This window comes from Sorghum bicolor, chromosome 7 (assembly GCF_000003195.3).
Source record: "Sorghum bicolor cultivar BTx623 chromosome 7, Sorghum_bicolor_NCBIv3, whole genome shotgun sequence".
Classification (NCBI taxonomy): Eukaryota; Viridiplantae; Streptophyta; class Magnoliopsida; order Poales; family Poaceae; genus Sorghum; species Sorghum bicolor.
The window spans coordinates 3,784,548-3,806,618 of NC_012876.2; the positions used below are offsets into that span (position 1 = coordinate 3,784,548).

Below are 22,071 nucleotides of genomic sequence, written 5' to 3' on the forward strand. Positions count from 1 at the left end.
GAACAAGGTGATAAACGATATCACTAGTACGGAAACAAGCTCCGGTACAAGGAATCTTCCATTCTCACTTTCAGGAGGAGACTCAGTTCCCAACTTACTATGCTGAACTACTGGCATCCATCCAAGATTCAGGGTGTTTTTTTCGACCCGGTGATGATGCTCAGACTTGCGTTTAATTTCCTCAAGAATTTCATAGTGGAGTCCTCTATTCTGCAATCTGCGCTAAGCACATCATCTCAAGAAACTTCACGGAGACATACATTCAGGTGCACTTTCAGTTACACCAGAAATACACCAAGCTACTCTTGTACTACCACAGTACCAACTGCCAAGTACCAGGTCTGGTGGAAAGCCAACAATAATGGTGCTAGTGCCAGACAACATTCTGTTTTAATTTCCTCGCTTTTCCCATTGATAATATTTGACATCATAATGTGAGATGCCTTCTGTCTGGACCTAATGTAGAGAACCACGCATGCACATGCACTGCACTCAGTTCCAACCAGCATACAAATGCAGTGAAAATGATCAGCTAAGCTTGCGCCAATTCCTAAATAAAACATATGGAAGTAACATAAGTAAAAGCTAAAAAGGGGATGAACCCACATTAACACACGCTTAACATCTTCAGTAGCTAAAGAGAGGCAGTAGGCACAAGATGGCGGGAGCATGCCAGATTACAGACAATGACCGTCTTATAACTCGTGCTCTTATTGATGTATTGCTAATAGAATGTTAATAATTTATTCGGTCAACTCTCAATAGCCACAGTAACTTCTAGAAAAAAAAATATATTAGCTTAGATGACTTGAATCACGCCTACCGCATTCTGGGAAGACATATTGGTCATGTTTTGTTGGGAGGGTGGGGCAACAGTCAGTTCCAAATCCTCCTCTGATGGAGGATCTCCCTTCGGAGGCAATGATGAAGTATCACCTCGCTGGCTCAAGAATGTGCTAGTACATGCAGTCAGGTTAGCTTGAGAGGCTGGAACAGCTATATTGGCAGCAACAGGAGTTGATGAAGACGTCCCTTCGGGGGCTCTAGAAATTGGTCTGAATGGGTAGGGAGTTCTCCAGTAGCGCTCCTGACAAAGGACAACAGCATTAGTTAAGCAATAATCAATGAAATGAATAGTAAACTTTAAATCTAGCTCATAAGAAGATCAACATTTAAACACAACGAGACAGTAAAGAAGAAATCTTCCCACATTGTCTTAATATAAGAGAACTTTCTGGTACCACATAGACCCCCTGTAGCAGTTAACTTGCCAAATAACTTTAGTTTAGAAGGTCAACAACTTCCATATTTTGTATGTCATACTCCCTCCATCCTGAATATAGTGTGTTGCTCCATTAGAAACATTATGGAATGTACTTTTGTAACTTACCTTTTTAATGTGGTAGAAGTTAATGTTTCCCTATAATTTTAGTCAAGAGGTAGGTTGACTTAGGACAAATGAAAATGCACTATGTTTAGGATGGAGTATTTCAGCGTGAAAATAATAACGAGTAACTTCAAATGTCTTAGGGAAATGGGAGTTATTTAGCTGCTACTTGTTGGATTTAGAGTTGAGGCTAATATAATAGGTTACACTAAACTGTAGCAGGTGTGTAACACAACACCTATACATAGCGCAGCCCACCTATTCAAAGCTCCAATACTGTCTCCAACAGCCGACCATCCAAATCATCACAATAGGTTCTACAAAATTTAAAGGCAAGTATTAGGGTGGCCTAGTGTTCAATGACAGTGCATGTCTTCACACATGAGAAACAGAGAAGACAAAGTTCACCAAGAGGAACAGGTTTTCTTCGATTCTATTTACTAAATATTTTTTGCAGCTCAATACCTTCCCTTCCTGTCTACTTCAAAACTTCAATTTTGTAGGATGATAGATGATTTTGTACCTACATTTCCAATTCATTTTTTTAGTGATGATTCAGATGATCATTAAATGGCGAGAGACTGGGAAAACCTAGCAAACCACCAAACGGAACTTCACTTTCCTCATAATGTCCTCTAGGTAAATATGAATAGGCTTTTGGTTTTCCATTTTACTTATTGAGAGAGCACTAGTGTACTAGTGTCCTCCAATACCTAAGGCTCATCTAGTTAGTGATAATGGTGATCTGTGCCACGATAGTAAGATAATTATGCCAATGTCGTGTAAGTTAAAAACCCTCATCATGGGTGTGAATAAAAAGCAGTTAATCATACAAGTGGACCAACACTACAAAAGTTTTGGACTCCATAAGACCATAAATATCCAAACTCATCACGGACATGAACATACTAATCTCTCTAGTCACAAAAGATGGCTGTTTTTGTTGCATGCAGTCAACATGTTTCAGCTTTGAACGTCAATATATTTTGTAACAAATCAATTTAATTTTTAGAAATGGTATAGCAAGATTTTCCTTGAGAACAAGTTTTCATTAGAACCTTGCTATATTTAAATATGTTTCATACTATTAATTAGTGGTCAAAGTACTGTATCAATGATCACGTCTTTGTACAGAACAATAGTCTTTTGTGACTGCATGGAGTATAAGATATCATGTATGTATATATCAAGGGAAAACCATATAATCTCTCCTAGCCATCTATTGGTAACTCTGTTGGGAGTGGATTAACACATAATAATGCGTATGACAGAAGAGATAATATAGTAGCATTACCATGTGGCTAAATTTGCTGAAACTTGAATCCATATTTGTTGCCTTAAAAGATGGAACTGGGGGGAGATCTCTTCCAACTTGAGATGCTACATTAGCGGCGTTGGAAGATGAGGCTCCTTCCTAAAAGTGACATTGGCAATTCCAATTCAGTAATAAAAGTATGGCATCGGAAATCAATATAAGGATCATAAGCATACCAAGTTGCTATTCTGGAGCTGTTTCGTCATAGCTACCACGTCATGTACTTTTGCCATTGATGGAGGTAATATGGGGCAATTTGGTGTTGGTGACTGCAATTCACAAGTTTGTTAAGCATTGGTTAGAAACATTTTTTGTGATGTTGATGACTGCAATTCACAAGTTTGTTAAGCATTGGTTAGAAACAATTTTTGTGATGTTAGTGCAATACTACAAAGGTTGACAGAAAGTACCAGCTCTCTTGGCATCATGTCAAAAAGACTAGATCTGCGCTTCTTCTTGTTTGGATTAGTTTGTCTAAGAAAATATTTCTGAGCATGACTTGCAACTTGAGTTGGTGTTCTGGTGGTAACAAAATTTTTCGCTATGCCCCTCCAGTCACCCTTCCCTAGCTTTTCAAGACCAGCAAGAAATGTTCTATGCTCCTCTTCAGTCCAAGGAACAGCTGCAAGCAAAGCAGAAATAAAACAATTTAATAAGTATTACCAGATATGGAAAGACGTTATGCGATTACAAATTGTAGTTAGAGGCATGCATATCTCTTCTTCGACTCAACATAGTAATACTTCTTGAGTTGGCTCTTGGATAGATTCACTAATGGAATTGTCCAAAAAAGTAAAAATTGTTACATGACTCTCTTGATTTCCATATAAGTTGTAATTGTCTAAACAAAAGGGTAAACAAGAACCAAACAAACATCACAAATATCCAATGCAATAAAGAATTTTTCAAATAAAAATTAACTAAAATAGTGGGCAAAAACTTTCATTATTGCAGGTTTTGAATTGTTACAGTTTTTAATAGTTTGCTACCACCACCACTCTGCTAAATGGGGCTCACTGTAGGGATAAACCTCACTTTTCAAATATGTGTATTCTACTCATCTTACTAAAAATCTGACAAAACCTTCAGAACCACTTACAAATTTGAAGAAACAATACCTTCTAACTCAAGCTTGTTCAACAGTGATTTCTGAATCTACTTTTTCCTATAATTTAAAAGCTATTCAAACAGCCGTACCGTATAACAACCTACTTGCTACCTGACACAAAGGATATTATCAAATCATTATCAATGCCGTTTTGCTAATAATTTCAGGTTTTTAATAGGCACAAGTTGTGTCATAGTAGAGGCTAAGGCAGCAGTATAAGCAACTAAATTGAAGTCGCCATTAACTCATAATTTCTTAAAACTAATACGGGAAGTAAAGACAAATTGGTATAAGTTATTCATTATTTATTCAAGTATATCTATAAAGATCCTTTATTTGCCTCCTCACATATCAATGCTCATCCACAGTGTTCCTCTCTTGTCCCGCACGCCCACCTGTCCACCGCTCAGGCCCCTCACGGACCCCACTGCCCATTAACTCAGCATCTAGCTCGCTAACGGTACAGCATCATTTCATCTCCCCGCCTGTTCCTCCCTCTCCCCATCCCGACGATATCCATCCTGTAGCCTCGCATCCCCGCCGCTTCCAGCATATTCTAGGGGCACCAAAAGAAGAATATGGACAATCCACTACGTCCTCCTCAGTTCGGACCGGGAAAAAAAAAGCTCAGGACTCTATAGCTCGCTCGACTTAGCCCAACTCAATTCGTTTATATTTTTCAACAAGTCATGCTAGCATTTAGCTTGTTTAGTATAAGTTTGTATGAGTTACTTCATCTTCACTAACAGGCATGGCCATATGCTATGCTTAGCAAAAACAAATGGGATATTGTTCCAAGGTCTAGATAGAAACAATAAATTAGTGAAAAGTGGATACTACAATAGTAAACATGACATGGTATGTTTTAGATTTTATATCCATTTAAAAAGACCGTAGGTACCCTAGGAAGCATTGGGAAAAGGTGGATAGCCCCGATATATATCTAAGAGAAACAAGACTAACAAACTAATATAGTAACCCATCAAATAGAATTACAACAGCAAGCAGCCAACAACTTTCAGCTTGGGTTTCAGTGTTTCATCGTGCCTCGGCCAATAGAAAAACTGGCTCCCAAACGACATACTACAAGGACAAATGATGACATCAAACAGGGCTGCATGCATCAGTGTGATGCCAAAAGGAGTTTTCAACTAGAGCTGTTCCATCAGGTTGACAGTATATGAGCAACCAAGCACTGGAAAATAACAGAATTCGGCATCATACATCACGACTTCCCTGATAGAAGACAAAGAGCATGTCTTTTCCGAGCACAAGATGACTACAATCAATCGAATATCCAACTACACAAGTCACCAGAACTTAAGCATTAAAAATTTTCCTTTCTTATGTCTGTGTCTGTGGTGATGCGAACAAAAGTATACAAGTGGCAGGGTTCCATATGGCCACACACCATGACATACATCAAAGACAGGTCTGGTGACTGCCTTAACTCTTACTAAGCTGTAAGCTCCCATCTTGACAAACACAAGGTCAAACTCATAAATCATTTATGTAACTGAACTAGTCAACATCACACAATACCATTAGATGTATGAAATGCAAGTTGTATATCTCCCAATCATCCACCAGTGACTGTCAACCCAAACTCTATTATAAACGTACAAGATACAGTCACAAACTAACAAGAAACATAGGATGCTTACATATTAAATGAATCAATACGCCAAAACAACAAATGGATGCACATACAAACTAAGGTCTAATTGTAGCAGAGAAACAAACTTTATGCATTCAACACATCAACCAGCAGGCCAATCATATCTATTCATCACAATTGTTTATTTTTGCTAACCCTATAAAACATGCACAGATACATAGTAATAGCATTTCTGCATTTAAAAAAAAAAACAGAAATGCCGTATCTTTCTACATCCAAGGACAAAAGTATCAAACTAAAAACATTCCTGTCATAGAAATGGGACTATTGGTCGCCAGATCTTTGCGTATTCCTATGCATTTCTGCATCGAAAACAAAGATTTCCAACGCAAAACAAGGAGCAAAAGACGGCACCTTTCTTCCTCTCCTGCGCCCTCCGCCGCTTCCCGGACGACTGCATCAGCCCGCCATCGGAGAGGTACCCGTCGCCGGCGCCTCCGCCGTCCGCGCCACCTCCTCCACCGTCCGCGCCAGCGCCAAGAGCGGCGAGGTTGCCCATGCTCTTGCACTTGCGCATCACGTCCTCCCTGGCCGCCACGGGCGGGTTGGGACTCGGATCCCGTTCCGGCGGATCCGCCTCCGGCGCCGGCGCCGGCGCGATGGTGACGCCGAAGAGGCGCATCCCGAGTGGGCGCGAATCTCGAGGCATCCCGGCGGCCGGGCTCCGGCGAGTGGGGGGCGGGGTGGCGTTTTTATTGGGAGGCGTCGGAGGGGCTGAACAAAGGACAGCGCTTTTTATTTATCAAGACACGGTTTTCTTTTCTCCACTGTTGTCTTTTATTTTAGCACAATGGTCCTTGATATTTGGGTTTTTCCTTCCCAGTTTATTAAAAAAAAATTCATTTCAGCTGTTTCAAAAAAAAAGTTCATTTCAATCTCCCTCATATTATTGTACTTTAATCAATTTCCCTTGTGGACGTTTCTCATCTCAAAATATATAATTTTTAATCCGTTACACAAGGACTGATGGGAAGCTTTTCAAAACTAGCTTATGTTGATGCTTATGCTGATTTGTAGTGAGAGAAAAAAGTTGTTCATTCACTAAAGAATAATATTGCTAAAGTAGTGCTGAAGAATATAGTGTATGTGTACAGTATAGATAATATTGACCACGCATTAGAATGTTGTCTTGACAATGTTTCAAGCAATCCTATTGGCACGTATTTAAACTTTTTGGATCGTTGGACTTAACATTTGCAAGGTTGCTCAACATTGGCATTATTACGGAATCACTAGGTTTTTTAAGCTCTCACAGGAAGCCTTGTTCCATCACTGCAATCACTATTACAAAAATGATATTAGAAGACAATATCAAATTATTTTTAGAGGCAGGTCTAAAATCATCGATTTACGGAGCTAAGCGTCCTAAGATATATCTGTCTCTATAAATAGTTACATAAAAAATATTTCATAATTTTTCATATGAATTTGGATAAAAACAGACTTTATATCAAAATTTTAGTGTTTGACTTGACTCACAACTTTTTAGTTGATTTTTTATTTGAAACTATTTAGGTCTCAAAAAATTGTTGTACCTTCACAAAATTTATAATATAAAATTATCAAATAATCTCGGATATTAACATAATCTATAGGAGAGTTATAGTACTCAGTATAGTCTACGACTTTATAGTTGATATTTTTTTACTTGAAGTTATTTAGAGTCCTAACTATGTCTCCTTAGATTTTGAATTCAAAATTTAGAATTCCTAAATGACCTCGAATGATCATATAGTTAATACCAAAGAAGTAGTGACCAACCAAATCTACATGTTTTGTATCGATAAGTTTTTTATTTGAAGTTGTTTATTATAAAAATATATTCTACAATTAATTTAATTAATCTAAAAGTACTTATTTTATATTAAGAGTGATAATATTTATATATAAAAATTTAGTCAAAGTTTAAATTGTTAGACTCCTCGAAAAGCGAGTATTTCCTAGACGGAGGGAGTACCTACTACTATGTGCTCATTGCCATTAAAACCTACACATAATCTCTTCATTGCCATTCAAAATCACAAACTTCCTTCACTGATATCCATTTAGAATCTTTAATCCCCTCACTGCTATAAACAAGGCCCGATTCACGCCAAAACACGGTCTCATCCACCCTCACTGTAAGCGCTGAAGCAAGCAACTAATGAAAAAAAAATAACTGTGACAAAATCAAGGAGGCTATATATATAAACTTAATCCTGAAATGTGCATTTCATCTTCTTTGTTCCTATCTGTAAATTCAGACATTCAATTTCTGAACATGACTCTGTGTTTCCTATCTGTAAAATCAAGGATAGCTAGAGCAATCAAATTTTCTCCAAATCTTCTGAAGAAAATTGGGTGATGCTCATCATTGGGCTTCGTCTTGTATAGAGGTGGGCCCTTCACCGGACTACCCAGCATTTCTATTGTCCATTGCAATAGGCCCAGGTGTGCCGCCATACTTATAAAATATATGGAGGATCACCAGTATTTCTTACCGGGAGTACCCTGACAAGACAAACATACGGAGGATCACCAGCCACACAAGTAGAGGGATGATTAGGGCCTTTCACCCCAAAAATAAAAAAACTTTTCAAGATTTTCGTCATATCAAATCTTGCGGCACATACATGGAGCATTAAATATAGATGAAAACAAAAATTAATTACACAGTTTGTGTGTAAATCACGAGACGAATCTTTTAAGCCTAGTTACTCTATAATTGAACAATATTCGTCAAATAAAAACGAAAATGTTGTAGTTTCAAAATCTAAAAAATTTTTGGATCTAAACAAGGCCTAGACACTTAAGGTGTGGTAGGCAACGTGGTGGCCTTGAGGGCAAACCACAACTGCAGCGATTAGCCAAGACCAAGATCACATGCTCTTGCGGAATTTGTTCTGACTCTCCCTGCAACTTACCCTTCTCACATACTTTCGCTTGTTTTGCTTCGTATGCTTTCTTAGCTTTGTTAACCAAGGACCCCAATAACTTTTTCTTCTCAATCCTAAGATGATGATTAGACGCAACTGCCCGGTAGGTCCTCAACCAAATGACCTTAATTATGTTACTTTTATATTTACATGTATCACCTTTTAACTTTGACACCACATCTTTGGAAGAACCTGAAAGCTGTGCAGTTAGTTATTTTTTAATCTATATTTAATATTCTATGCATGTTCCGCAAGATTCAATGTAACGAAGAATTTTAAAAAGTTTTTAGATTTTGTGGTGAACTAAACAAGACCTAAAGCAATTGATCAAACCGCCATAACTGCCTAGAATCTTTCATTTCAGGCATCAGTGTTGACATCAGCTCACAATGTGTGCAGTGGTGCCAAGTGGAAAGAGAAAACTTTGGTGCCTCAAGTTGATAGAGAAAATTTTAGCTTCACTCCAGGAACACACTGCGGAAGGCCTAATAAACCAGACTAAGTTAAACATTTATGGAAATATAAATAGACTCGGGCTTTAAAAAAATATCCAAAAACACATGAAAATAAATTTTTCAAAATTCCATTGAAATATTTTTACAAGAAAAAATAATGAATTAAAAATTCTAAAATTTGATTTAATCTTAGTAAATCCATTAAAAATTATTTAACCTAAAAATATATGCAACTAGTTTCATAAATTTCTAAAACCATGCTCCATCTTATGGTGCCTAGCTTTAAAGTGTCATTTGGTCCTTATTTGATAGAAGCCGCCCTCGTTATATATTATAATTAGTAAATGTTGATCATCAGTGGAGCATCGTTAGGATCATAGTGGGTGTTGATCCCCTGCCCTGGATAAATTTTCAAAGTAGTCGTGTTAGCCAACGTGGCTGCATGCGCCCTGCCGCACATATATTGCGCAGAGAAAATTAACAGTTGGAATCAATCATCTTCCTTGCACACAACCATTCTGTCAGTAGCACACACCTAAGATTTACATCCTAGACTTTTTTACAACTCAACCATGAGTTAGCAGCCAAAAATTATATGCATCAGCCCTTCCTTGTCACATTCAGTTTGCTGTCAGTATCGGTCGTTGTCGTGTACCCCTGATTCCTCGATCTTAATCATGCCCTGCAGCAATTGCAGAATAAATCATACTTGCTTCGCCTTTTTCAAGGACTTCACATTCACACACACATTCCCCTTTTTCCTTTCCTTTTCCTTTTTTTTTAGAAAGACAGTTGCAAGGTTAAAGAGCTAGAAAGGTGACAGAAACTGAATCCCTAGCACTTAGGGCAAACATGTTGCCAGAGGTAACCAAACTAACCTTCACATTTAGGGGAGATGCTGCTGGTTCTTCCATGCCTTGAGCTGAGCAGCAAGCTGACCACACTTCTTTTTTGTTTCCTCCAGTTCATGCTCCAGGCCTCCAATCTACAAAGAAGCAGCATTCAGCTCTGAACAGATAGATGATATCTCCACTTCGCTTTTTAATGGCTCAGCATGATTTGCATACCGTCTGCTTCAACTGTGTATCTCGTTGTCGAAGCTCTTCACGCCTGTGTAAAAATATTCAGATTGCAATGAACCGGCAGAATGAGTTTAACAATACCTCACAGAACCCAACCCCATGAACTGAAAATGTTGTTTAGCAGAAGGGTGTTTATGAGCACATATGTATCATATAACTTTCTTTACCAAGATCAGACAACTAAACTTCTACACGTCTGATTAGCTAGCTTGAAGTTACTATGCAGCAAATATCACACAGAAGTTTATAATGTCCTTGAAAGTGGAATGAATATTTTGAGTTAATAGTGGCCAAACCAAGTAAATACATCCTCACCTCATGCGTGTTTGCAAGGTAGGTCTGGACCTTGATTTTCCAGAAATTTAAACTTTATGCAGCAAAGGGCAACGGAATCTACTAGTTGCTTATATGGCTGGTGGTATCATACTTTATGAAGTGTTCCAAAGGAGATGTGCAAAGGACTTGATTTCCCTGATCATCCTTGTTGCTTGGGAGCCCTGGAAGAGAAGGAACGCTATCGCTTGTGCTTTTGTGGGAGTCCACCCAGATGTTCAGATCCTTTTATACAATGTGGCTGTGGAGGGCAATTTGTGGTGTCTGGCTGGTGCTACAGTCGTTCGGGAGCTCCTCATAGGTCGCTCTACAGTGACGTTTAGGGTCTAGGTAGGGTCGTGAAGGTCACAGTCGTCTCCCTTGTTCAAGGGCTAGTAAGGCAGGGTGTTTTTGGGTTTTTGTAGGGGGAGACCTCTCGACTCCTTGCCTGTTTTTTCCATACATTTTCAACGGTCGCTTTCTCTTAATGAAAAGACACGTAGTTCTTATGCGTTGTTCGGAAAAAAAAAGTAAACAGTACTCCATTGTTTGCCCTTCTTTTGCTAAGGGCACCTTTAGTTGTCGAATAACTTCACTGCAATTAGGTTAAGTAAAGTGTGGCTTGCCAAATGAATTGTCGCAGTGTTGATAAAAAGGCTAAGTTATGATTTCTGGGTTAGGCACTAACAAAGGTATAGCTTGCTACAGTTATGGTGAAGTTTAGGGTTAAGCGTGAACCCTACACGCCCTAATTTATGTATAGCATGCCAGTCATACATCAATACATGTAATATAAAGCAGCACATACTCTGTCCATGGCGTTTATAAATGTTATCGAGGATTTTATAGGGATGATTATCGATAAGAAACATGATGCACAAATAAAATGGAGGTAGTATATATAAAATGGACAGGACATAATGCTGCAATGCATTTATTAACAAAACCACGCTCAAACTTTTAATTAACAAGATCAGTAATTTAAAATCCATGCAGAAACTCTTCAACGACTGCAGTAACCATGCATAAGGACTATCTTTCCAAAACTCCCCAAGATACAACATGAAAGCAATAGTAAAAGCAATTTTACCTTGAAAACAGAGCAATGTTTTCTTCACTCAGCTTCTCAATAAAATTAGGATCTAGAACACCAGAGGAGCCAATCTCCACCAGATCCTGAATGAGGCAAAAAAAAATGTTAGGTGCAGATAGCAATTTTACTTGGTGGAATGCTATGATTGATTCACATAGGTTGTATTACAAAATAAAAATAACATAGTAGTAAAGGTTGTCACAACACTGGCCAGTCGCTATGAACCAGGGTAACTGGGATTCCTAAATGATAGGTGGTGGAGACAGCAATAATAAACTGAGCAACTTTCACAAAATTATGGAGTGGCAGAAAGATATTATTCCTGCACTGACGAATTGGACGTCTAAGCCCAAACTGTATAATTAGCTTCTGTGTTACTGCAAAATCAAGAAAGGAAGCAACAGACATGTAACCTAAGGTGTGCTTGGAAGGGCTAAAGAATAAACAAGTAACAAACATTCATTAGCAACATTAGTGGTAGCTAACAGTGTTTTTTTTCAAATGAGCTATGATGGGGAAATGGGAGGATAAAAACGCCTAACTAGAAATAAAACATAATTGAAATTGAAAGCCTAAAAAGAGCAAACCTCATCCAAGCCTTCTGACTCCATATTGTTCTCTTGTGCTTGGCCAGACGATTGCGAATGAGAACCTGGCCAAAACAGAACAAAGCAAGAACATTAATTAGATAACATAACTTATAAGCTATCATAGATTCTTATGTAGAAAGATGCTTAAAATACAAGGAAATCAGGATCCAAATCACCTGTCTATAACAAATAAAACCCACCATTCCAAGTGCAAGAATTTAGATCAACAAAGCAAAGAATGGATGTCACCAACAGTATCTCATGCTACAGCAGCTATAATAAATTTTCCTATGCCCCTAGGGCGCGGAATTTCCTCCATAAATGTGCTTTGTTCCAAGCATTATCAATTTGAAAACTAGTAGATGAAGCACCCTAAGGCCAAGCATATTGCCAAGGTTCAATAGAACTTTTCATATAGATGAATTTGAGATTAATCAGAGAAAAATGTATGCCTTTGACCTTGCTGTTTATTATGACAAGCTGGGACCAGTGGATATTCAAGCTTGCAGTGCATCGTTACATTTGTGTTTTCAGTATTTACTCCACTATTTAGTCAGATAATGAGCTTCAACTGAAGAGCACCAAAATAGCCACATGTAAGCATCACATATCTCTTAATGCAATGACAGGCAGATCACCAGCGTGTTTGAGGGGAAAAATATCACATCATTTCTCGACATAGAATTTTTGCAGACTCAGCTACACACATTTATAAAGCATTGAAAAATATTCTATTTATAAAAACTAAACCATCACAAATCACAAAATAGTAAAATACTAGTACAAACAAAGAACAGGGTAGTATTGAGCACCATTATTTGCTAACCCAACAGTTGTTATGTCATCGTATGTATCGGGTAGCAAATTTGACGAAAGCCCCCCAGTCCTTCGGGCACTGGAAGCTTTATGGTGAACTTGAGTTCCAGGACCACCGGAATCTTTGAGGGTGGCCTTATACTGGGATCTTAACTGTGGATCTAATGGCTGGTAACCAATCAAATGGCACCGTTCTTTCCTGCAAAGACATAGATTCCACTCAAATTTGATCAACAAGACATTAGCAAACATGTTTCATTTCTGCAAGCACTGCAACATTTTTATCCTTAGTACGACGTAGTACAGGTTGCAAACACCAAATACAATATAGTGCTCAGTCACCAGTAGTGTTGCAGATAGTTAATGCCAGAATAACATGTGTGGTTACAATGCTATTCCTTTTGCTATGTATTCAATGTGGTATAGGTATACACAGTGATGACTCTAATATAGGAACAACTGTCTATTTTCCTAGAGGATTGGGGTGCACAAGGATAGATCTGAACGAAGCGCTTACCAAAAATCAATAATAATTTGTCTAAGTCTTGCTTCTAGCCGAATAAACAATGGTGTCCTCTCAAAATCTTGTTTGTCATGTGCTGGTTCAATAAAATTTGCTTCAAGTACACCTGAATTGTGACACGTCATTACAGGGAAAAATAGCATGAATAACAATAACTGCAGTACTGAACATATGAAACTCACCAACCACACTTCTCCCTCTGCTAGATCCTTCTTGAAGGACCTTCCAGAAAGGCTATAAAGGGGGGAAGGTAGCAGAAACTCAGTTCCAACAACAAAAAATAGATATAATATTTGAATATCTAGAGCTGCTTAAAAAAAGTGCATTTATACACCAGTAAGAAGACATCAACCACGATCACAGACACAAGCACATGCCAACTATAATTATTGCAAAGAGATAATTTAAAATAATTATAAAACAAATGGGTATTTTTATCCCATTATCCCTACTGTAGTTTTATTCCACAAGTTCAATTATCAGGAAACTGCAGAAGGCTAGTTGGAAAGTAGTAACCAATAGAAGTCTCTACTGCCTATCAATAGCTAACAATAGTCCTCTCACAAGCTCTGTTTAGAAAGGCAGCGCCTAGGCGCTAGCTAGAGCAGCACTTCCTAATCTAGCACCTAGGCATTTTCTCCACTTAGCACAATTTTGGACTTGATTTATCTACGAAAATCAGATAAATTAGAGATGAGATGAACTATGGACATATTACTCAAGGATGCATGATAATATCAACCTTTTCTTTTAATATATGCCAAATTTTCTTTGTTTAACATGGCATTACTTTAACCGCCTACAGAAGGTACAAACGCCTAGCCACACTAGTTGCTAGGTAAAGCCTGCCCAGCAACCTAGCACCTAATGCTTTTTGAAATATGGATTACAGCTACAGGTATTACTTCTGGTACATATATGCAGTGTATAGGCATGCTTCTGCAGTACATTGTACATCAATTATGTCAATTATCCCAAATCCCACCTACCCATAAATGTGTACTGTTGGCTGATAGGAGAAATGTTGGTTTAAAATGAAGCTAAACGACATGGTGCATAATGAAAACAGAAACTGCTCTAACCAGATGTTTGCTGGCAGGTGGGAATAGATGTTTTTTTAGCGAAAGGAGGATAGATGTTACCATTATAAGACGATCTTTGTGGTACACATTCATCCCAAAAATGCCCAAAATAGGGGCCTCCTTTGCAAAACCAACATCAATTTTTACCGGGGCCTATATAGATAAATCAGAACATAGTAGTAAACAAACATAAACAGATAATATCATAAACAAAAGAAATGTAGCTGTAAAGAAAAACTGAAGGAACCATTCCATGACAAAAGAAAAGTTATAGAATGGCTAATCAAAAACTGAAAAAGTGACTGCTTTTGTAGCTTCTGACAAACTCATTCAGCCAAACAGGAACCATCGATAAAGTTCAATGCGCATTATTACCAGTTGTAGAGACTAGAGAACTAAGAAACAAGAAATAGGGGGTGGAAATTACACAACTTTACTTACCACTTGGGAATCATGTGCAGCTTGAGGTTTGTAAGTAACGACTTTCTTAAACTTTAGTTCTTCAGTGATAAATAACTGCTCAACAGGTTTTCCTCTTAATATAATTTGGAAATTATCGAACTTCCTGAGGTAAAGGATGGAGGTATAAGCCTGGGTAAAGAGAAACACATGTTACCAACCAGATAAAGGATTAGGAAGGACAAGAAAATCAAGAATATAAAGACTAAAACCTACTCGCAATGAAAATCTGAGTCTGTGGGATATGTGTTGCATAACAATTTCTTTTTGACTCTTTGAGAACCCCCCACTTGCACTACCTTGATCTCTAAGTAATATGTCCTGAAAAATGAGCATCAGAAGATAAGGACATGAATAGTCCAGTGTTAAAAACAAGCGCACGCATGGTGGATAATAACAACAGTAAAGAATTGAATGAGGATGTGCAATGCAAGAACTGAAGAAGTCTGGAATCAGTGTCAAACATCATTCAGTTTCTTAATTCTCATGTGTGACATTTAAAAAAAATCGCAAATATCCTGCTCTGCAGCAAAATACAACATAGGGACCTCTGTTTCCAATAGTTCACAAAGCTAAACTAAATGTGTGTATCTTGGTATTCAATTCCAGATTCCGACAGAGCATTAATGCCATGGGAGAACATAGTTCACCAAGTATACATATTAACGCTAGGACAATTATACTTACTCTTTTCCTTGAGAAAAGCCAAATAGAACAAATCAGTCAGATTTTTTTTCAGAGGAATTACCATTAGAATGATATAAAGCAAAACTCCATAACTTCTCTAGCAAGTTTCATAATCATCTTTAACATATCTAATCTGCCTAATCTCTGTTAGTCCTATTTGCAAATAATTTGCTTGGTTCCCAGGAATTAAGACGAAATGGAAAGTAATATAATAATAAAACGAGAAGCACTTTCTAGATATTGGTTTGAATTCATGGGATCCCTTTGAAGGAAAAAAAACATAAGAAAGAATACACTAATATGTATTGTGGTTGTTGCAGCCTTAAAGGCATTTTCATCAGACAAGGAAAGTCACTCTTTACAGTCTGCATACATATATAACATTTCTTACATTATGTGAATTCTGATAGGATAAATGGAACCAAACAAAATGGAGAACATGCAGAGGTCTTGCAATGAAAATTATATGAACACTCACCTCATCATCATCCTCAAAGTCAAGTTCCAAAAGGCCATCATCGTTCATCCACAAATTGTACACTATCACTTTAGTTCCATGACTACCAACATCCTGAAACTGAATGAATATGAACACTATCAGTATAAAAGTAAACTGAAAAATCAGTTGCTCATCAGCAGGGACATAACCGACCGACTTGCTTATTGAATAGCTTCAGAAAAATAAGATAATCAGTTTAGCTTGTCATAAAAGGATTATCGCCATGTAAAAAGCATGCATGCCTCGATGCATAGGAAATAGTACTTGATAAAAAATATATGGATGCCACTTTAGGAGAGGACAAAAGAAATTATGAGTACCGACTTGCTTATTGAATAGCTTCAGAAAAATAAGATAATCAGTTTAGCTTGTCATAAAAGAATTACATCCACGTAAAAAGCATACATGCCTCAATGCATAGGAAATAGTACTTGATAAAAAATATATATGGATGCCACTTTAGGAGAGGACAAGAAATTATGGGTAAGGGATTAAGGGCACAACAAAAAGATAACAACAAACATACTTCTACCCACTTCTTGGTCATGGAATAAAGGCATGCTGTATTTCTCAATGTATGTATGTATGTACAATTCTAACCCTGGATGTATCATCCAGTAGTATATGCATTCATTGAAGGTTACTTTGGTTCTAGATTTGATATGCATATATTCCCTCAGTTTCGCAACAGGAGGTTCGAGGATAAGGAATACCTACCACTACAATAAGCCTGGTTAACCATTAATGGTAAGATTTAATTTAATACAATACTCTTAACTAATGGATAATATATTATATAGCTAATTCTAGTCCAAGGAGATTGATTTATGAAAAACAAATAATTTCATTCACAACAAAGAACCAATAGGATTATGACCACCAAAAAGGGTAAAGTTGTCTAGAACAGTAGACAATGTTAGTTTCAACCATATAACTCAAGGTAATCTACTAAAATTATGGTGTGTATCCTATACTGCTGGGACCAGAAGCAGTCAAGCAGGATCAACTAGACAGGGTCCTGAAGAGTCGCATAGCCCAAGTACTTGACAATAATTGGATTTTTTTCTACCTTGTGAAAATAGAGCTCCATCCCAAATATATGGGCTAGCATCTTGTACAGAAACACAATAAACTCATTTGTGAAAAAAAAAATCTGTACTGGATTCAGAATGACTGGAAAATGGACTAAATATTGCCTGGAATGAATGTGCCTCACCTGCTGCAGAAGTTCTTCCTTCGAAGAAAAAGGGGACCAATCAAGTATTATCTTCAGACTACTATCCCAATCACCCTGTGAACCATACACCAACGGTACAATGTCCCCATCTTGGATCTTAAAATCAAGCTGCAATAGTAATGCAAAGTGTAAGATCTAGACAGACAAAACATTGCCTCAAACACAAACAGCTCGTAAAATTTACATACCATTGGGACGACTATGTCATCCTTCATTGTCTTTCTCAAAAAAGTGTAGGAGAGCAAACCTATACTCAATGTAACATTACTGCAAGAGAATGAACTATATGAAAATCATTGCTAATTACAGAATAAGATTCAGTAAGTACCATGAATTCTTTCAAAATTAATCAAATCTAAATTCCATTCAGAACATTTACCTTCCACGGATTGCACGAGTAAAAACAATTGCATCTGCACCAAGTCTCATTGTGCTTGTCTTAAAGCCATTTCCATCTGTCCAGTAGAAGAAGATAAGAAAGTAACAAGAGACAGCAATAGCAAGAGTTTTATATATGAAACTATAAAGCAGCAAGATACTAAATAAAAAAAATTATACAAGTTTGTGAACAAAAATATCATGATGAGCTAGGACAAAGCAGCCTTTTCTTTGAATGTAGGATGTACAAGTTACAGTAAACAATCAGATCTATTTGAGATTTGATAATTCATAATGGCAACAGCATTGCAACTCAAATGGAAGAACCAATCCCGTAATGGACATACAAGTAAATATAAATATGTTTTTTGTGAGAAACCGAGCTTATCAACTGTAGTACAGTGCCATTTGAAGGCCTACAAAATCCACCGACAACTCAACAAACATATATAAAATTTAGGTGTGCTTGTATGATGGTGATTGCTCTAGGAAATATTATTATTAGTTCAAACTTGGATGCTCGCTCTCAATCCGGAGACCCAGGTTCGAACCTTGCATCTTCTTAATTAAAAAATGGGGGTGCGGTCTGCTCCTTCCATCGAGTTTTTTTAGTTCAAACTTGGATTATATTGGTAGCAAAAATTCCAAATATCGACTATCCTATCCTGTTAGACTCTATTTGGCACAAGTGAGAACTGGGGAGATCCACCTAGATTAGAAAAAGAGTAGCCCACATTAGGAGAGACAGTCAGTACGTTATGAAAGAGGAATTTCCCAATTACGTTCAGTTGAGTAAAAGTTAGGAAAAATGAAACAGTCCAAATTAAGGTCCAGGTTCTAGTACTAGGAGGACCCAAACATCTATTACTATAGAGTCTGAGCCTTTCAAATAAAACATCAACAATCAGAACTTAAGTTTCGATTGTTAACGGTTATATATGCAATAAACCAAAGGAACCAAGAAAGAAATTCTCTCCATCTAAAGTTAATATAAGTTCTCTCATCCAGGCAGCTTCTGACATTATCCCCGCTTACTCCAAGCCGCGATTCTGGCCTTCCTTTGCATGCTATCAATGCATCCAACTAGGACCATATGGACTATTTTCCAATTGCAACTCAGACTCGACCAAAAAAATAACTACTTTAATGCTACCCACTCATCAATATAAGCAATAAAAATGAAGTCTGAATTGGTTCAATAAATATCCAGTTCAAGTCAATCATGTTACTTCAAGTAAAAAAAACTCAATCTGAAGGGGTTAAGACTGCCCCCACAGCATTCCACCTTACACGGTGGTTTTCCGTCGCCCAAGTGAGAATTGGGCCGGTGGCCCCCAGTGCTTTGGATATGGGACAGGGGAATTTTTTAACCTCAGCCTGAAATTCGCTCCGGCAGGGAGTCAAACCCAGGACCTGAGGAGTGCCGCCGGGGTACTCTGACCAGCTGGAGTAGACTACTAGAGGCCCTTTGGCATGTTACTTCAAGTAGAAGAATACATTATATAGTATATACAACACTACAACACTAAATAAACCGCAGGGAGAGGGGGTCATCCTAAAAGGATTATAACTAAATATATTCTTAAAACCTTATTATGCTGTGACTCTATGTATGAAAAACTCCCCAGTCCCTTTTTTATGTCAAATCCTCATTTAGCAGTATTCCTCCAGAAATTTGAGTGCACAAGCCTCATCAAGATTAAATCATTTGAAAGTTCAATCATGTTAGTCAAGGTCATAAAACCATCCAGTTCAAACAAAATAATACATACACTGGCCAATAGTGGTCTTAGATTTCTTGGTTGAGAATCCTAAACTCATGCATCGACGGACACCTTCAGGATCCATGCCGCCTCCATCATCTGTGAAAATCCATGTTAACGGAAGTCAATATAGGACAAACTCTGATCTACCCCCAATCTGTTCAACTAATTATATTCCAACCTCGTGTTCTATACCTTGGAAAACTATCATTGAGCTATTGTCTTTCAAATTGATGCTTTTATCCACTTTTATGAACGTGGCACCATTGCTTCTCTGAGACAATATCAGAAGACAATTACAGCTATTTGCAACATATACCAAAAATAAACTTAGAAAATTCAGCTAATTTTAAGAGAAATGCATGAAAGGTTTAGATGAATACTACAGACCTCATCCACCGCATTGTCAAGAAGTTCAGCTATAGCTGCAACAAAAAGAAGGAACAAATTGTAAGGGAATATTGACCAGACATACAGATATCTTGAACATAAAAGATGAAGAACAGATGTCATTCCAATCATAATTATCAATCACCTCGTCATAACTATGTTGCAATAAATCACTATTTGGATGTTGCTAAATTGCCAGAACCGAGTGGAAGTACAAACAATGATTTCAACAGGGATTATGTGCTCTAATTAATAAACAACAAGCTGCTCATCAGAGAGAGACCGATTGGCATCGTCTATCATTTCCAGCACAATCAATACACACAGAACTATGAAAAAGTTCCACGCTCAGGAGAAGTCGAACAAAAAGTTTCTTTCATATCCATATAACTTAGTCAAAAACAATGAAACTAAAAGGAACCTCTGCCGTGTAAGCGTAACCCATTCACATAAATCAAGGGACTACTCTTTCAATTACTATATGATTTTTTTTCTTTGCCCTAACAAACTTGGTTTTATCTCATCCAACATAACAGACACATCAGACTGCTGAATATCACAGCTAGATAATCAGCTATTTTTTTTCTTCCACCACTTATCAAATACTGTTACCAGTTAGAAGTGCAGCAGCAACAGTGCATAGAATGCATTTATATTTACATCAATCAGAGGATGGATTTTTTTATTTTGTGCAACTAGAGGACATCGCTTTCCCTTCCTTGCCCTAACAGGGTAACAGCAATAAGATTGAACCATCGGCAGGCATCACCAACCTCCGAAGGCCCACTTGTGGGAGGTGGCGTTGGTGTGGAGGAACTTGGGGTGCACGCGCGCGCGGTCGAAGTCCCCCGTCTCCAGCGCATCTGCAGCCACGAAACATAGCACCATCAGCGAGCGGTGGCGACGCGAGAGGAGGGCGGAGAGTTCGAGGAGGTGAGGTGAGGGACCTTGGAACTCCCTGGTCGGCGCAGTGGGGGCCTCGTACGCGCCGGCCTTCCAGAAGCTGCGGCAATCGAGGGCTCGTCCGCCGCCCCCGCCGCCGCCGTCCATCGCCAGCGGCATTCGAGGGGGGGTTCGCCGGAGAGGTTAGGATCTGCAGGAGGGAATTCGCCGGAGAGGTTTTTGTTTTTGTTTCCCTTCCCGACGAATTTCTCAAAAGTCACAATTGCCCTAAAATCGACACCGCTTAGGATGGTAATAGTGTAAATTGGGCCGGAGTTGCGTGGGCTTTCTTTAGTCTTGGGAGTCAGGCAGGAGATATTGGGCTTAGGTCTTGTTTAGTTAAGAAATTTGCAAAAAAATTTATATTCTATGTTACATCAAATTTTTAGACATATACATGGAGCATTAAATATAGACGAAAATAAAAGATAATTACACAGTTCATCTGTAATTTACAAGATGAATCTTTTGAGTCTAGTTGGTCTATAATTGAATAATATTTATCGAATACAAAAGAAAATGATACGGTATTCCAAATTCAGGCTCGGTGACGGGAGAGGAAGTTTCGGTGTTAATTAATTAAAAAAATTAAAAAGAATAACTAAACTTTGTTGTGTTCACGAGTTTTTTCTTTGATCTTGGTTCCAGTTGGATTTGTATTATTAATTTATATTTTATATATATGTTTGATTGATCTGATGAAAGGCACCTTTTTTCTTCTCGAAGATAAATACAAATGGACAAAACTTACAGGGCTCATATCTTGCGCGTCAAATTTGCATACATTATATATTACCAAATAAAAAGTCGGAAACTTGCAAAAATAGTCACACAACTTGATGTCATAAAAATATTTTTTATATGTTTTATAATTGGATTTTTAATAAACTACAAATATAGCCATGGTTTGAAGTCACTAAATGAGATGCAGCAACGGAAACGGATAATGCTAACACGATAAATAAGTTCAGTTTAGGTTTCATGTTCCATCTTTCGAGATAAGTTTTATCCCTATGAATTTTTTTCTATCACATGAAACTTCGTTATCTCTTTTTTTATCTATTCCATGATATATATGATAAGTTTAATGTCATGAAACTCTATAGGCCTAAAAACAAGACTAATAATAGTGCTCTCTCTTAGTTGTATGTACATTTACATTCTACCTATCAGTCCATTTATATAGTAGTTGGTTCATCTTTGATCCAGTTTTTACTCTTATAAATTTTCTTGCTTCTTGTGCATGATGTAAATGTATAGGTCACTTCTCTTATCTCTCCTACTCTCTTGTCTCTTCCCTTTACATCCTACCCTTTATTATATGTGATATATATAAGCGTAGGAGTATCTCTCTTAAAAA

At 37.7% G+C, this 22,071-nt stretch overlaps 2 protein-coding genes across 3 annotated transcripts; both read right to left on the minus strand.

The window, feature by feature from the left end:
* Positions 526-6,234, minus strand: LOC8067829 (transcription factor KUA1). Its single transcript, XM_002445000.2, has 5 exons — positions 5,843-6,234; positions 3,113-3,324; positions 2,879-2,971; positions 2,682-2,801; positions 526-1,087 (listed from the first exon to the last, which is right to left on the minus strand). The coding sequence occupies exons 1-5, from the start codon at positions 6,135-6,137 to the stop codon at positions 800-802; spliced, it is 1,008 nt and encodes a 335-aa protein (XP_002445045.1). The 5' UTR covers positions 6,138-6,234; the 3' UTR covers positions 526-799.
* On the minus strand, positions 9,227-20,930 carry LOC8076565 (protein MICRORCHIDIA 1). Of its 2 annotated transcripts, none has more exons than XM_021465376.1 (20): positions 20,717-20,930; positions 20,543-20,632; positions 19,770-19,804; positions 19,575-19,653; positions 19,389-19,478; positions 17,618-17,693; positions 17,427-17,505; positions 17,218-17,346; positions 15,981-16,079; positions 15,032-15,136; positions 14,798-14,947; positions 14,417-14,509; positions 13,457-13,508; positions 13,269-13,368; positions 12,748-12,950; positions 11,933-11,997; positions 11,343-11,428; positions 9,926-9,968; positions 9,737-9,843; positions 9,227-9,540 (listed from the first exon to the last, which is right to left on the minus strand). In XM_021465376.1, the coding sequence occupies exons 1-19, from the start codon at positions 20,829-20,831 to the stop codon at positions 9,745-9,747; spliced, it is 1,788 nt and encodes a 595-aa protein (XP_021321051.1). In that variant the 5' UTR covers positions 20,832-20,930; the 3' UTR covers positions 9,227-9,540; positions 9,737-9,744. The 2 variants fall into 2 exon arrangements, with proteins under 2 accessions (XP_021321051.1, XP_002445046.2); XM_002445001.2 differs by having other exon boundaries at positions 13,269-13,380.

Bases quoted from the DNA above. Each gene is read 5' to 3' on its own strand.
- LOC8076565 (XM_002445001.2), bottom strand. From the start codon at position 20,831: ATGCCGCTGGCGATGGACGGCGGCGGCGGGGGCGGCGGACGAGCCCTC. The intron at 17,347-17,426 runs GTATGTAAATTT...TTACTATTGCAG, and splicing joins ATGACATAGTCGTCCCAATG to CTTGATTTTAAGATCCAAGA. The intron at 14,510-14,797 runs GTAAGTAAAGTT...TTATCTATATAG, and splicing joins CTGCACATGATTCCCAAGTG to GCCCCGGTAAAAATTGATGT.
- LOC8067829 (XM_002445000.2), bottom strand. From the start codon at position 6,137: ATGCCTCGAGATTCGCGCCCACTCGGGATGCGCCTCTTCGGCGTCACC. The intron at 2,972-3,112 runs GTACTTTCTGTC...TGTGAATTGCAG, and splicing joins ACATGATGCCAAGAGAGCTG to TCACCAACACCAAATTGCCC. The intron at 2,802-2,878 runs GTATGCTTATGA...TGTCACTTTTAG, and splicing joins AGCTCCAGAATAGCAACTTG to GAAGGAGCCTCATCTTCCAA.